The sequence below is a fragment of the Rhinolophus hipposideros genome (genome assembly GCF_964194185.1).
Source record: "Rhinolophus hipposideros genome assembly, chromosome: 8".
NCBI lineage: Eukaryota > Metazoa > Chordata > Mammalia > Chiroptera > Rhinolophidae > Rhinolophus > Rhinolophus hipposideros.
Window position 1 is genome coordinate 62,988,021 of NC_138054.1, and position 17,271 is coordinate 63,005,291.

At 46.1% G+C, this 17,271-nt stretch overlaps 1 protein-coding gene across 1 annotated transcript in view; it reads right to left on the reverse strand.

Annotated features, from left to right (window-relative positions):
* RAD54L (RAD54 like) overlaps nt 1–16,988 on the reverse strand; it is a gene marked incomplete at its 5' end in the record, with an annotated part of 24,752 nt that extends 7,764 nt beyond the window's left edge. The window contains 9 exons of the mRNA XM_081055894.1: nt 911–1,061; nt 5,761–5,885; nt 6,107–6,395; nt 6,508–6,577; nt 7,020–7,155; nt 7,881–7,941; nt 14,561–14,680; nt 16,093–16,179; nt 16,959–16,988. Coding sequence (XP_080912020.1) covers nt 911–1,061; nt 5,761–5,885; nt 6,107–6,395; nt 6,508–6,577; nt 7,020–7,155; nt 7,881–7,941; nt 14,561–14,680; nt 16,093–16,179; nt 16,959–16,988 — 1,069 coding nt within the window. The remainder of the gene's footprint in view (nt 1–910; nt 1,062–5,760; nt 5,886–6,106; nt 6,396–6,507; nt 6,578–7,019; nt 7,156–7,880; nt 7,942–14,560; nt 14,681–16,092; nt 16,180–16,958) is intronic.
* Between the last annotated feature and the right edge of the window lie 283 nt (nt 16,989–17,271).

Here is a 17,271-nt window from a genome sequence, read left to right on the forward strand (position 1 = left end):
GAATAGTATACAAAAATGGAAATGAACAAACTACAGCTACAGGCAACAACATGGATGAATCTCATAAACATAATGTTGAACAAAAGAAACCAGAATCAAAGGGATATATACTGTATGATTCCATTTATATAAAGTTCAAAAACAGGCAACAACCAATCTTGAATGTCAGGAGAGTGTCTATTTCTGGGGGGAAAAAGGAGAAAGTAGTGATGGGGCAGGGGACGCTGCTGAGACAGCAGTAGTAACTGACCTGGTGGTTGTTACTCATATGTGTTCACTTTGTGAAAATCTTGCTGCTCATCAGCTGGTTCTCTGCCTAAAGTGATTATCCTGAGTGCTGGCAAGTCGGGGTGGCACTAATAAAACCTCCCAGATATCTATGTGCAAGAACTGCACAAACTGTGGTTGCCAGGGACTGAAGGGAATGGAAAACAGGCAGTTATTGTTTAATGGATAGAGTTTCAGTTTTGTAAGATGAAAAAGTTCTGGAGATGGATGGTGGTGATGGTTGCACAACAACGTGAACGTACTTAATGACACTTAATTGTACACTAAAAAATAGTTAAAAAAATAAATTGCCCAAGACAGTCTGCTGAGGCCAAAGCTCTTGTAAGGCAGCTAGGATGCGATGAGCAAAAATGCTTGGGGGTAGTATTTCCATTCACAACTCATAGTGACCCCACACCCTGTATGGACCTTGCCACCTCTGCAGTGGAAAATGGCCAGAGTGGGCCCTGCTAAGTTGCTCAGCAGAGCCAAGGTATCCCAATGGCACTCCCTGACAGGAGAAGTCTTCCTGCAAGATTGCCAAGTGAGCCACACATAACTAGCATTCTCTCTTTTCTCTCAGCGAGAACTCTCGCTGAGGTAAGGTTCCTCTCCAATGTAGTAGACAAAGCTGTATTCTTACCCAGAATGCCCGAATTCACAAAATGTACCAAGCTGAAATACTCAAGGAGATCATTCTGGATGGGAGTCCCAGAGATAAGCACCCGCCGGCTGGTTTTCAAGCTGTCCAGAGCCTGGTAAGTCTGATTATCAGAGTTCTTCAGCCTGTGTCCCTGCAAGGAAATTCTCACTTAGGCCTGGGCACGACGTGGCATCCCTAATGGCGGCAAAATCTTATGTAGACAGGAAAAGAGGAATCATAAACATTACAGAGGGCCTTGGGAACTGGGCAGGGGGCAGCAAGGGTGAGCTTACACACTTGCTTGGGGAGAAATGTCAGGCTCAAGAGACAGACCTTCCATTTCCAAACCAGTGCTACATCCAAAAAGCAAGGATTCCCTGTTTCTTCCCCTCCTCTTCCCTGCCCCAACTTCCAGAGCCTCAGCAGCCTGCCTATCCTCTTCAGAGATCATTCAGCCATGTTAGAGACCCGTGCTTTCAGGGAATCCTCCCTCTACCAGCTTAACCAAACCCGAACCTCCTGAGCCAAAACACCTCCCACATGCATCTCCAGGCAGTGTCTGGGCTGTCAGTGCTAAAGGGACTTAACGGAATCTCCTCCGCCCCTCTTCCCACAGAATCCACATAGTTCATATATTTAATGAAAGAGTCCCTCTCTGCCTCCCTTTGCATCTCTTCCCCAACCTCTATTCTCCCTGTCACACACACACCCGTTACATACCTGTTACTTTACTCTTGTAAGCTTTTTTCACGAAAACGGTAAAGGACCCTATCATCTCCCCTTTCCCAAGAACCACATAGGCAAGATCAGGCCTGTGCCTTTTCTACCCTCAGCCCCGATTCAGCCCCACAGTAGGCAAGGCACAGAAAACAAAACCACCAATGAAAGAATGAACCAACAAGTCAGCCTTGCTTCCTCTGGTCAGCCTTTCACAATGTAATTAAACATAGACCCTCCACTAACTCTCCCATCTATAGGATCAAGTCCAAGTTCGTTAGCTTAGCACTTCTCAGTAAGGCTGCAGCTAACTTCTTGGACACTATGCATAGTTCAGGAAGTCATAACTCTTCCCCATTCCTAATGTTGGACCTCCTTAGGTCTCTTTGCTTATGCCACTCTTCCACCCAGAATTCTCTTCCATAGGCAAATTCCTCAAAGATTACCTCCTATACAAAGCCTTCCTCAATGACCCAAGGCTGTTGGTCTCTCACTGCTATGCTTCTATGGCACTCTGTACATAACAGCTGTTTACTGAATCGTTTTAATATGCCAGGTACTATACTAAACACTTCACCTGTATTCTCTTCTACATTCCAAAAACAATCAGATGAGTGGAAATTATAATACCCATTTTAGAGAAAATGAGGTTCAGAGAGGTGAACAGTTATCCAAAATCATGCTGGTAAAAAGTAGAACTGGGATTTGAACTCAGGTCTGTGTGATTCTGAAGTGTGGGCACTGTACCTCTCATTCACTGCTATTAGTACAGTAGATTATTAATCACTCTACTGTACTTTATCTCCTCACCTAGGCAGGAACTTCTTAAGGCAGAGACCATGTCAGATGGCCTTCATAACTTAGTACATAGGACAGACGCCCACAGAGTTTTGCTCAGTGAATGTTGGCTGAAAAGAATGAATGACCACATTACAATTAAAGAACAATTAGACATAGAATTTTAATTTTTTAAAAATGACTTGATATTGTACACCTAAAACTAATATAACGTTATATCAATTATATCTCAATTTAAAAAAAATTTTTAAAGACATCCAAAACAAACAAAATAAATAAAATATGACGAGGCTCCAAGCACTAGCCCTGAGACAGAGGCTAAAACTTTTGAGCCAAAGAGAGAAATAAAACTTGCAACTTGTGAGGAAATTACTCAAAAAGGCCCTAGGGAAAGGGGCACCGACAACTGGGTCCCTCTAAACTGAAGCTCTAAACTGAAGGGCAGGCATCACGGGATCCCCAGGACCCAATACATTATAGGTACTTAGTAAATAACATGAAGGAACTAGGCTGAAACGCCATTCTTAAGGGTTTCTGTGGAAGGGAAAGCAAAGCTCAGCTCCCTGTGGCACCTCCCTGGCTCCAGACCCAGCTCCTGCCACCATCGCACATGGATTTAAACCCAAATTGTGGCATCTCAGCAAATCAAATGTTTGGCCAGATGCAAAGTTGTCAAAGCTCTTATTTATGAATTTCTGTTCTGGAAGAGTGCTTGAAAAACAAACAAACAAACAAATGATACAAGATTAAATACCACCACTTCTCTGTCTGAAACATGAGCCCAATGAGTAGCATTCTTTTTCTGCATTTCCCCAGCACTTTTCATCTGATTTGCTTTGCGTTCTAACACTTGTAAAGGGACATACATGGATGAGGCACACCGGGATAGTCCTTCCATACCTAAGTCAGGCTTCTTCCTACACCAAGTCTGGGTTATATCCAAGACAGTAAGAGATAAGAAAGAGCCAAGACTTAAAATCCCAGAGCTGGATTCAAGTCCCACTTCCTTATACGCTCACTGGATGAACCTGGGCAAGTCATTGCACTTCAGTGTCCTTATCTTCCAAACTGAGATGATGGTGATGTTAATACCTCCCCTAGTCATACAATTTACAAAACGCTTCTATATAGCCTCTCTCTTGATCCAGATTGTATCCCTTTCAGGTAGACCCTGTGCCATCGACTCTACAAAGAAACTGAGTCTCAGAGCAGTCTCATCTGCACAGTCATGCTTACAAGTGGCAAAGCCAAGTCTGATCCCAAGTCTTCTGACTTGTCCTGCCTACGGCGGTCTACTGTGAAGAGCAAGGATTTTATACATGGTGTTATTATGCAGAACTTTGTGTTCCAGAGAAAAGTCTGAACTAGGAGGAAGCAGGAACGTGAAAAACTGGGGTGGCACCTTCCCCTTCCGGACACTGAACAGGACAAACTCTCTTCTCCTAGAGTAGGCTGGTGATCTTTCAAGACTTTGGCTTCCTTAGGTCTCTGACAATTAACAAATTGCTGACAAATAAAAGGCAGATGAGAAGAGAGGACCAGTATATTTCAGTGTGGCAAGAGGTAGCCTGGTCCCTTGTGCCCTGCAGAGTCAGGTCAGAAAACTGGAGAGTGAGAAAGAAAATAAACACTACAGAGCATAAGAAAAATCTAGATGCCCCACCCCCAGCCCCCAAGGAATCAACAGCTACAGCCTGTCTTCTTCTCCCCCAATGCTCTGGACTTGGGAGCAGGCTCCTGGCACAGTCCGCCCATCTATGGTGATAAAGCATATGCCAGGACCCTGAGATACGCAGGGTGATCACACACATACTCCACCTCATCGTTCTAAATCCCTTACTTCTACCAGAAGAAATAGCCCACCAGCGCCATAAATTTGCAGATATGCCGGACAATGATTGAATCTTCAATTAAGGACAAAAGCCCAACTGGGAAGTAGCTCACAGGTAGCAAGCATGGCACCCCAAAGGATGCTTTTCTTCTCTGTCCCCTCCCGAAAGATCCTGTTATTGGGGTAATCTATAGTCTCCAGAGCACAGTCAAGCTTGCCAATCAGTTGACAGATGGGCCAAGTCTTTCAACCACCTTTCCATTAAAGCCCCAGGGGTATGTAAAGTAACCGTAACTCTCAAAGAAGTCCAAACAATTGCAGCTGCCTCAGCGTAGCCGAGCTCCATGAAGACTTGGACAATTTTTTATACTTGGAAGCTCTCAGCCACCCTCTCCACTAAGTAGTAGCATGTCTACCACCATTCGTGCATAGTGCAGGCAAAGGCCAGGAAGTAACTATTGCCACATTTCCCTTAGTCCCAGAGAGTCAGCACAGACTACTACAAGGTGTATGGATTGTCCACACTAGGCTTTCCTTGTTAAGCCATATTTAGGCCAGGAGCAGAAACCTTATCTTAAAAGCCATCTTGTCTTGATCCTGTCTAGCTTAATCTTCTAGGGGCCTGGGCGGACAGTATGGATGCGACCCGGGGGGCCAGGGTGTGGGGCTGGAGGGCTTGGTCACGCCCTGAAACCCTCAGCCAACGAAAACCCCCTGAAGCACTGAAGGGGGAATAGCCTCATTTACCCTCTCCTATAAAACTCCACACCCTTCTTTGCTCGGGGAGGTTACGATCTTTCCCCTCTGCTCTAGCCTGACCTCCCACAGCATAAACACGCCAAATCAATTCTAATAGACCAACCTTGGTCTCCTGTGCCTCATTCCTCCAACCATACCTAACATTCCTATCTCTGTGCTTCAGTTCATGAGTTCCCGCCCCCCCCCCCGCCCCCAGGCTGGTCTTTACCAAGGTCTTAAGACATATCAGGCACTGTGATAAGAGCTGTCACTCAATTACCTCATTTAATCCTTACAATAACCCCATGATGGAGATATTATCACCCCCATTTTACTGACAGAAACAGAGGCTTAGCTGGTTAGGTAACCTGTTCATAGTACTGGGAAGTAGCAGAGCTAGGGTTTGAATAAAGGTCTCTGACTCTAGAACCTGTTCCCCTGAACATTGCAGCATGTCTCTCCAACCATCCAAATCCCTCCCATCCTTCAAAGTCCATTGGTCTAGGAATACTCTCTGGAGGCAACAAAACCAATCAGGCCACAACAAAAGCCCACAGCACTTTGCCCTTCTGGAATTCTGAACACTGCTCAATGCTTCTTTTGGCAGACTGGTATCGTGGGCTCTCCCTCTCACTTGCCTCCTCCAAGGTAGCCTGCTCTGTTGTCAGCATTCTCCAGTGACTGGCACAGCCCTTGAATGACAGTTCTCAGTGAGGAGACTTTGATAGACTTTCTCCAACCACCCAGCATGCTGAGAGTCAAGTACCTCGTCACATATGATCAGTCCAACACTCCCTTTCTGCAGGACTCCTACATGAAGGCGGAAGGTCTCATAGGAAATGATGAGGATGGGGGAAAGCACTCTGGCTCCACGCTGGTTCATGAATCCTTCTACAACAGAAAAGGTGTGAACAGAACAAATCTTAGAAAATCTTAAAGAAAAAAACCAGTTTCACAGTGCTTTAATTTAGCCTGGAAGTAGCAACTATTTTAACTATTTTCCATGGGAATTCTCTTCTCTTCTACCTCTCATTCCCCTCAACTGTGGTTAGAGACATACAAAGGAGCAAATTGGGTAGAAGAGTGCAGCCATCTTGGTTAGGGCTCCATACCCAGCTTCCGATCTATCTCGTCCTTAGAGCCTCCATCGATGGCCAGAGGTTGGATCCTCCCTCCAAGCCATTTCCCAACTTCATTGTACCAGTTCTTCACCAGGCTGGAGGGCGACACCACCACAGCCTTGTCAATTTCTGGCTTGCACTCTGGACTCTGGTGCAAAAGGGTCCACATCAATGTGATGCACTGCAGCGTCTTGCCCAGGCCCATCTCATCAGCCATGATGCAGCCGTGGCTGCCAGGGATGCGCCGACTGGTGACACACTCCCACAGGAACTTCACTCCCTGGGGAAGAACAGCACTCAGCCACTTCGGCAACCACACGGCTGCCACCCAGGGATGGCAGCCTCCAGGCTCAGCCCCTACACCGTACCTCATTCCCCCCACCCCTACTTACCTCTCTCTGATGAGGCCGCAAGACCTTACTGAGAATAGGATCGACGACCACATGGACAGGGAGTTTTTCCCTGAGAAAACACAGCAAAGAGAACATGGAGTTCAGACATGGGCAAGGGCACACCCTCAAGAAGTTGTGTCCTGCTAATCCAGAGGCCACAGAGGCAGCTACCGAAGAAAGGACCTTCTTGACCTGGTAATCAAACCATAATAAATTCCTGCTCCAGGGAATTTAGGAGAGGGGGATGGGTTCCCTATGTCATCAGATCAACCCCTTCTGCTCCTGAGGGAGCTGAGAAGGAAGGGGTGAGGGACCCCCACCCACTAGACACCCCCACATGCTCTTCCCCAGGCACTCCTTTCCCACCTTACCCACTCTCTGGACGGTGCAGTAGTCATGACAGCACTCTGAAAACATGCCAGTCCTACGGAGAAATGCCTTATGCCCTCCCCAGTAACAATGTATGCTAGATGCAGAGGACAGAATTGCTCAAGAAATACCAATGCACATACTTGTCAAGCTTCAGCTGGTCATGGGTGCTCAGCAGGGGAGGCTCGTACAGAACCAAGGCACCTTCTTCCAGGGGGTCATGGAGGGCCCGGCGGACTCCGGCCCTTTTGAGTCCCAGTGCCCGAGAGCCCAGAGGACCTAGAAACCAATAATCTGTTACCTGAGCCTCTATGTTGAGGAGCTCCAGAGCTCAAATGCCTATCCTTCACGTAACCTTCCTAAGTCTCCATATGACCCTCTGCCTCCCAGCACCTCTCCAAACCCAGTTTGGGCACCTCTACCTGACCATTATCCCAGTTTGCCTCAGATCAATTTTTCCCATTTACCTCCCCATTTAACTACAAACTTCTGAAGGTCTGGGTCTTGTTCATCTCAACTCAAGTCAATCCTGGAAAGGTCTGAAACCCTAAAGGGGCCTTTCAAGACTGAGAGCTTTTGAGAGTTAAGATGAACTCTTCCTTCCCCAGCCCGTTTGCTAAATGCCATACCCTACAGAAAACAGGGGAGAACTTTGTAGAAACTAGGCCTCCGACAGAATCAACCTCATAAGGAGGTGCTACTGAACCCACTTGGACTACATGAAACCTGGGCTCAACAGCCACCCTGGCCCACCAGTAGCTTCCTGAGCACTGGCACCGCCCCACCAAGAAGAGGAGGGGCAGTCCGTCTTGGCAGCCCTTGCTGAAGCTATCAAACACAGCCTTCATGCCAGCCTCAGGCGGGGGTCTCCTCACACACAGTCATCACTAGACTGGCATCTTCAATTCCAAGATAAGCTTGTATTTACAAAAGCTGAGGTTTTAATCTATTCAGGCACATTCACACATGATTGATTTAAAAAATAGAAAAGTTTCCATTTTTACCTTGGTAATTTGGAATGGGGATTTTGAAAGGCTTTGACAAAATGCTTCGAATAAATGCTTCCTGAAAAGAAAGAAGAAAGAGGGATTCAGAACTGTTTGGAGATGTTTTGGGATAATATTTTTACAAATGCAAGCCAAAACACCTATTTAAGCATTGTAATACAGTGAGAGTATTATACTGTGATTATATCTCATTCAGATGCATCTAGAACTAAAGAGGTGTGCTTCATATTAGGTTCTGTACAACAGCTTTCATCTTTGAGGCTTTAAGTAAAGTTCTACAAATATCCAGGGACAGCAGAGTGCCACTGGCAAGTGCCTAACCTCAGTCAACCACAAGGATAAGACCCATTAGCTCATGAAAGACCATGCCAGTGTGGACATCTAGCTATTCCCTAGGGAGCAGCACCTAAAGGAGAAAACACCACAAACTTACCAACCTCAGTATTAACAAGGAACTCCAATGTCCGGATTCAACCACTGTCCTAAAGAGCTACACCTTCCATAGGGATACATCTTCCCAAACATACCTCACATTTCTTCTTTTGGCATATCAATTCTGCCTACTCCATTTAATTCCCACATCAGCCTCCTCGGGAACTAAACCGCCCTTCAAAGAGCAGTGGTAGCAGGAGTAACAGAGGCGGTAGTATTAGTAAACTAATACTAACAACAGCAAAAATGACAACAATAATGACTAACAATGTATGCCAGATGCAGTGCTAAACCCCTTGTATTCATGTGACCATTTCATCTTCACAAATAGCCCTGTGAGGTCCTTAGATTACTGGCATCCCCATTCTACAGATAAGCAAATTTAGGCTGAGTGGTTGTCACTTTCCCAAGTCACACAGCCAGGAGAGATGCAGGACTTTCCTGATTCCAGGGCCCTTACTTGTAACTAGTAAGTAATGTGGCCTCTTGACCCAACCTGTTTTGAGTATAGCCACGTGGATCAGCTCAGACAGCAGCTTCCTGCCATGGGAAGGCACAAGAGAGGGAACATGAGAAAGGAGACATGAGACAGAGGGCAAGCCAATCATCAAGAGAAAGCAAGTGGGAAAAGGGTGACAGGAAGCAGACATATATAGGTCCTAGAGAAAGGTGGCCTTGGTGTTTCCACCTCAGGGTCTGCAGGAAGACCCTGTACCATTGATACGGGAGAGTCCACTCACAATAAAAACTTTAAGTCTCCTTTTCCCTAGTGTCTTAGCTTCTTAGGCCCTGGTTGTAATCATTTTTCAAATCAATTTCTTAATCATAAACAACAGATTGTTTTTAACCTGAATCACAGAAATCTCCTATCCCCCTACCCCCTTTAGATAATTACTCTAAAGCTTGTGATTAATGTCTATTGACTGTGGTCATTGTAGCAGCGTTCTCTCCAGGCCTAGCTCCTGGGTGAACAATGACTAAATGACCAGTTAAACCACAAGAAAGACCACAGGCTCCATGAAGATGAACAAATATTTCATCACACAGTCACCCTGCATCAATGGCTGTGAGTCCTGCTTCTTGGGCCAACACTTTTAACTCTATTAACTAAAATCTGTCTCTCCTCATCTAGGGGCCTACAAGTGATACCCCAACAAGACTTCCAGTACCTCCCCACCAAAGAGGTCAACATGGTCCTCTAGGTGGATCTCAAGACCCTTCCCCTCATCTAAGATCAGATAGGGCGAGAGTCCCATGAATCTCCAATAGGTAGGGACAACGGCCACATTCAGCAGGAAGCAGACACAGAAGAAATCTCCTGTCTCTCAACTTCCCAGAGATTTATGGGGATCATGTCTCTCAAAGGGGACATAAGGCAGGCAGTTAGAGGCAGGAATTGGGTCTCCGAGATGCCTGGATACGTCAGGTAACATTCCTGCACGTCCAACATAGTCTATGGGAAATGACCACCCAAAAGACCTCCCCTCTCTGCCCAAACTTGCCCTTGTTTACCATACCTATTAGCCATTGTCAATCACAAGTATCAATCAAACAGCCCCACAATTAGAGAGGAGTAGCCCATTCTAGAAGAAAAGGAAATAAAAACTCCAAGTCCTTGCAAGTCAGTGCCCTTTGAGCCACTCTACTGCTCTGGCCCATTCCCATGTCTTTGGAGTGTACTTTCGCCTTTAATAAACTGCTCTTTCACCACTGTATTTCTGTGTCACATTCAATTTTTTGCTCGAGGCACCAAGAATCTGGACACTGCACCGAGAAAGGTCTGTTCTCTTGCAACACCATCACTTCGGCCTGGAATCAGCACAGGGGTATGGGACTGGGGTAGAAGAGAAGGCAGGAGAACCCACAGCACCAGTTCCTGAGCTAACTCTGACAAATTCCATCGAAGTTCTGGGCTATCCGCAGCTAAGCCCTCTGGGGAATTACAGTAGTCTGTGAATCTCAAAACAAGAGCTGGAACCCAAAAGAGCAATGAGAAAGCAAGAGCAGAAACCCTAAAGGCAGTTTTAATGGAAATACATTAGTAGAAAAATAATGAAAACTATTCCCTTCCGGTAAAAAGGCAGTTTAATAGGAATAAAAGTAAGTTTGTCTTGTCCTGAATTTTTTACCTTTTTATTCTGACTCATTTCTACACAGAACATACATTTCAACAAACTCGGTGTACTTTAAATAGGAAAAATGTAATGAATATATTTGGCAATCTATTGGAAAATAGAAAAGGAATGTGGGCGAATCGAACTTCATTATCACACTAAATAATATGACATGGGCAAAAATGTGCTAGAGAAAAGCCCAAATTTTATATTTGCATGTTTCTTTGCAGCTGAATAAAATCTTTGATTTACTATTTTTAATTACCATGATTATTGTAATTATAAATTGCAACAATAATGAGAAACTCATAAATGAAAGATGCTAACTAAAAGTTACCCTTAGGTCAAAGGAGAGGAAAAGGAAGGAGATGGATTCTAATTTCCTTTCTAATTTGGCATCAATTCTGCCTTCGATTCTAAAACTGAAATATTATTTTCAAGATTATCAACATAGGAGGCTAGATTTGAGGCTCTGAGTAGCCAAGAGTTTATGCTCCAAATTTAAAATGCAAGACAGTCAAAAATCTTAAGAGCCCTAGGTTCTGCAGGGAGAACTGCAGGCTTGTGCAACTACCGCGTTTCCCCGAAAATAAGACCTAGCCAGACAATAAGACCTAGCCAGACAATCAGTTCTAATGCGTCTTTTGGAACAAAAATTAATATAAGATCCAGTCTTATAATATGTTAGATAAAAACCGGTCTTATAATAAAATAAGACCGGGTCTTATATTAATTTTTGCTCCAAAAGATGCATTAGAGCTGATTGTCCGGCTACGTCTTATTTTGGGGGAAACAGGGCTATGTGAACCCCTCGCCAAAGACATATGAGGGTACAGTCTGCAAGACAAGACTTACAATGCGCAGTCTCTGGGAATCTGGTGTGGTAATACTCACTAGACTGGAGCAGAGGCAGGGGAGAGAGCATGTTCTCACTTTGTTCATTTAGTTGCTGAAAATTCATAACATTCTTTCCTTCTGAGAGAAGAGGGAGAGCATCCCTATTCCCCAAGGTCAAAGCTTTCCCCTTCCAGAGAGATTCCCTGTGTCAGTTCTGCCTAATCTCTCCTGTATCTCAACTTCTCCCTCTCTACTATCTCTTTCTCACCAGCATTTAAAACATGCTTAACTTTCCTATCTTAAAAAAAAAAAATTCCTCTGACCTCTTATCTACTCCCCTTCAAACTCCTAGAAAGACTTGTCTGTCTCCCCTTCCCTATCTCCCATTCCTCCAATCTATCTTCTGGCCCTCCCATTGCTCTGAAATGACTCTGGCCAAGATCACTAATAGCCTACATGACCCTAATTCCAATGGGTGTGTTTCTATCCTCATCTTACTTGACAAAGCTGGCCATTCCTTCTCAAATATTCTCTGCCTTTTACTGCCATGACACTACTCTCCCACTATTCCCCTCTCTGGGACCTCATGTTCAGTCCCCTACTGGGGCTTTCTTCTTCCTCTGCCTAACCCCCAAATGTCAGTGCTCCTCAGGGCTCGGCCCTCAGCTCTTCTAACTGTATACCCACCCTGCCACTCCAATACACTTTGGAGGTGCTAAATATCATCACTATCCTAATGACCCCAACTCTATTTCCAGTCAGTACCTCCCTCCTACGCTCTACACCCACATTTGCAACCACCTCCAAACTAGACATCCTACGTGACTTCAAACCTATCGCGTGTGGGGCTGCAGTCCTCATCTCTAGGGCTGTACTATGACTTATGTGGGCCCGAAGCACTTTTGCCTTTGGGGAACCAGTTTTTGCCACCCCAAAATATGCCTTTTGGGATATTGTTTTAAGCTGGCTATTTTTAAGAAACAGCACACGTGGGAGAAGCTCTGAAAACCAAGTAGAAGTTACCCATTGTAAAAGGACATTTACTTTTGTAAGAGAAATCACCATTTGTAAGGGTGTTTCCCCCATTGAACCAGGCCTGCCTCCACAATCAATGGAAAAGACATGGACTTAAATCTGCAGATCCTTGTTTACCGTGCTTTTCCTGGGCACCTCCCTTAACTGACTCTCCACCCCCAACAACATTTTTTGTCTTTAGCTGAAGGTGGTATTAAGGTCATGGCTTCCGCCATTTTGGCGAGTTACTCAGTTGTCCTGGGTCTTTCCCATGTATACAGGAGGAATACATGTTATTAAACATTAATTTATTTTTCTCCTGCTAATCTGTCTCATGACACTTCGATTATTAGTCCAGCCAGAAGAACCTAGAATAGAGAAAAATATTCCTCCCTGACAGGCCCCTTCCTCCACAGCTTTCACACAGACTGTTCCCTTTATCTAGAAACATTTCCCACTCTCCTCACCTGACTGACTCCTCAGATCCTTCAGGACTCAACCTAATCAGCATGACCCTCAGATTCAGACCTTCACCAACCTCCAGACTGTTAGGCCCCCTATTGCGTACTCCCACCACCTGTACTTAGTTACATAAGACAACTCGAATGAATCCCAAATGAAAACAGTCCCAGTGGACTACATACCATTTTTATAGCTCAATAATTAAACAATGTATTACTTAGTGAATTACATACAGATGGTAACACTATCACAAAAAGCAAGGGATGATGAACATAGTTCAAAGAGTGCTTACCTCTGGGGATGGGAAGAGGGATTCTGACTTTGATGATGTTCTAGTCCTGGATGGTGGGTTCATAGGTGTTTATTTTGTGTTTTGTATCTTACATGCTATATATGTACTTTTGCATTTATGAAATGTTATGTAAAAATGTTTTTAAATGTTTAATGAATGCATGAATAACTAAACTCCATTATATATTCCCATCAACAGATTTCCATTTTTCCTCCAAAGTGTCCCCGGAAAGGAAAAGCACACTCCTGTGTGTCGCCTCTACTCTCAGTACTCCACTACTTCCCTTCTGACACCAGCTGTGAGAATTTTCCACACATCAAGCAATCCTTTGGAACCACCTGAATGTCCTACAATTTAACTCAATTCTGACATTATCTACACAGAGAAAGGGTCAGATCCTACACGGCAGGGCTTCACATGACTGCCTCCCTCCCACCACTTCGGATGCCAATACCAAGTCCAGGTTGTCACCTTTGCCTCTGACTGACGGGCTATAGATTGGAGGTTCCCACAACCCCCTCCTTGGGTTCGATTAATTTGCTAGGGCAGCTCACAGAACTCAGAAAAAGTTTACTTACTAGATTACCAGTTTATCGCAAAGGATATTAAAGGACATGAATGAACAGCCAGATGAGGAGATACACATAGCCCACTCTGGAAGGGTCCTGAGCACAGGAGCTTCTATACCTGTGGGGCTTGTGGGGCACCTCTTCCCAACACAAGAATGAGGTCCTGTTCACCAACCCAGAAGCTCTCCAAAACTATTCTTTTGGAGTTTTTAATGGAGGTTTCATTACATAGACATGATGGATTTAGCACTGGCCATTCATTGGTGAGTTGGTTCTCCTGACCACCAGCCCCAAGGTTAGGTGCTTTACAAAGTCGTCTCATTAACATAAACTCAGGTGTAGTTGAAAGAGGTTTGTTTGTTATAATTAACAAAAGATACTTTTATCACTCTAGTCACTTAAGAAATTCCAAGAGTTCAACATCACTGTCCCTGAGAAAACTTGATGGAAAAAGCTTTGGATGGAGCTAGGCAGACCTGACCACTCTGTAACTTTAGGCAAGGTAACCCTCTGAGACTCAGCTTTCCTCATCTTAAAAAATGAGAGTTACATGAGATAATGCACAGAACCTGCCCTGTTAATGATAACATTTGATTTTACTACAGGAAACACATGAAAGTTGTAGGACCCTGGTGCTTCTCAAAGCCATATGCACAGTCAGAGACTGAGCCGGCATGCAGATCCTGGTTCCAATACCCTGCCATGATCCTCCCTCTCCTTTACCTTCATGTCCTCAGGAATCTGAGCCACCTGAGATCTGGTGCCCAAGTAGCTATAAACAAAGAGGAGTTCCAATCAGCACACATCTCTAAGGAAAGAGGCCAGGCCTCTTCCAGGCCCAAAGCCCCCACCACAGTCTGTCTGCTGGCTACTCTGCAGAGCCCCGAGGGGTGGGAGCCTCCCTAGGCAAAACAACAGGACACACACATACATCAGCAGGTTGCAGTTCTGACTTACATGTTGACTACTGTCCAGACAGGGTGGTCGATTCGTTAGCAGGGTCAAAGCTTTCCGAAAAGGAGACAGGAAACACTCCTGGCTCTGGATTTCACGGCTGGATTTCCATTTCTTAGGAGCCTAAGAGACAGCATTGAGTAAGGCAAAGTCTGGAAGACCACAGAGTTCACCACAACGGCAACATTTAAAATGCTTATTAAGTGCCAGGTACTATGCTGAAAACTCTTCACACATATTATCCTGTATCATCTCACAGTGATCCTATGCTACATATCTATTATCCTTCTTTAACAGATGAGAAAACTAGAGCTTAATATAAGGTAAAAGAACTTGCCTAATCTGAGATGGGGCATTAGAAGAGGTGAATAAAGTGGGCCTGTGAAAGGCACGCCACAAGTAGCATGCTGCCCTCGAATCTTTACTCCAAAAGCTCCAAGGAATAATTGAACAATTGTTTGCTTCCCTGAGTTTCCCAAAGGGGGGGGACAAGAGTACAGTTGCCCCCAACTCCTGGGCCACCGAAGCTTCTTTCCAGTCAGTCCACACCATGGCAGTGAGGACTCTAGCACCAAAAACTTTTTCAGGAGAACCAGCAGCAGACACCACCGTTTATGACCCAGCTACACCTGCCCGAATTCAAGTATGAGACCCATGCAAGCGGCAAGGGGAAGCCAATGTGCCTCCCTCACAAGTAGAAAAGCCCCATGCACAGCAGTGGTGCAACTACTCAGCAAGTTCCACTGAGCCTTCAGGCAAGAAGCCTTTTGTATCAGCTTGCCAAAGTATTTGAAGCTTCAAAGACCCTGTAAGGCACACTTGAAAGAGAAACACCAAGCCCCTTCCCCTCTCTTTACATGCTTTTATTCATACACTGTCCCCACCCAAAATTGCCTTCTAGATCTTCCTTAGCTAACCTCTTCGTCCAAGGTTCCAGTGGTCAATCCCTTGCTTCTTGAACTGCTCTCTCTGAAGTACATGCTGCACTATCCTATTGATTCTGGTTTATTAGGTCCTGCCCACTGCCAGCCCCAGAAAGCAGGAAGGCAGAGAGCAAAGCCTAGAGCCCAGTCCGAAGTAGTACTGTACTTGAGTATTAGCAGAGGCTGGAGGGACACCACTCCTCTGATCTAGGCCCAAGGGAGCTCAGGACCTTAAGGCCTGGTACACTCTACTGTTCTGTGACATTAGGCAGCAGACAAAATGCAAAAGAACAAGCTGCTAGTTGCTGTTGGAGAGCAATTTTTGTCAAGGGAGCCAAAGGGCCCAACCCAATGTGCTCTTTTGCTTTGGAAGACCCCTTCCTACCAGGAAAATTAAGGCTATATTAGCTTTTAATGAGCACCTTGAGAATATTTTATTCATCTTGTTCAATGCCTCCCACATAGGAAGTACTCATTATAAGTTTACTGAAAGACACTTCTGGAGATGACCAGTTCATTCCATGTAACCCCAGAAACCAAGTCCAGGATTCCTTTCTGCCCAAACACTCCTGCATCCCCACTTTCCCTACCCACTTGAGGGCAGAAACTCACCACTGCCCCAGGATGCCAGTCGTCATCATCAGAGGCTCTGCCTTCTGGTTTTCTCTTGGCCAGCTGGCTGGGAGCTAAGCTCCTCCTCTGAAACGGGAGAATGGAAACTGAGCACCTGGAGGGATCCTGCAGCCGGAGCCCAATTAGACCCAGTCACAGACTGCCCCGTTTCCCCTAGATCACACTTACCATCCTAGACCCAGAAGGATAAAATGTCAAGTACCCATCAGCCAAAGGTCAAAGGCATCCAGCAGCTGAGAATGCAGAACCAAGGCCTGGTAAAGAGCGGGCTGCTACATTAGTGAGAGCTTGGGCTAATTAAAAAGGGAGCGTGGATGGAGGGAATTCAGCCAGGCGCTGGGGTTTGGGCCCAACCGCTGAGTGTCGATCGCCAGTTAGCTGAGGCGGGAGAGCAGGCCAAGAGGAAGTATCCAAGGAGAGATGTGGGTTGGGGTTGGGGGGGAGATGGATGGAGTGCCAGGCTGGGCACAGTGCAGTCGGGATAATGGTCCCAAGTGGGCGTGAAGAAAGGAGGTAGTTGGGGGTGAAAGGGTAATCACAGGCCAGGAGAGAGAGAGGCTGCGGTGAAAAATCAGAGGCCTGGGGAGGGCGAAGCGCCCGAGCGCGGAGAAGGCGGATTTCCCAGGTCTGGAGTGCAGATGCGAGGGCCGGACTGAGGGAGACCGAGTAGGAATCGAGACAGGACAAGTAAAAGACCCCGGCTTGGGAGGGGAACCCTAGGCGAGGCTGGAAAGAGCGGCAGAGATGAAACTGGCCCCCGCACGCCCGCTTAACCTTCCTCTTCCCAAAGCGCGCGTTAACAGCCGCCAGGGCTCCACGGCTCCGCCAGGCCCGGTCAATCGAACCTCCCGCGGTTCTGCCGCAGCACCACCCATTGGCTGCGTTCGATGCGTTCGGCGCTCGTGACACAAGGAAGGGGCGGGCCCAGTAATAGGACTAAGGAGGGGCCTGGGCTCTGGAGCTGAAGAGGGAAAACGACCTCCTAGGAGGTGGGATTTAGGCGGAAGGGCAGGGCCAACAGCGGCTGCACCTGTGAGCGAAGTGGGCGGGCCGAGCGGACCGCCCAGGATTCTTGTGCCTGCGGGCGGGATTCTTAACTGGTTCCGCAGCGTTTTTCTAAGAGACCGGTGGGCTGACCCGGCAGCAGCTCTGGAGATG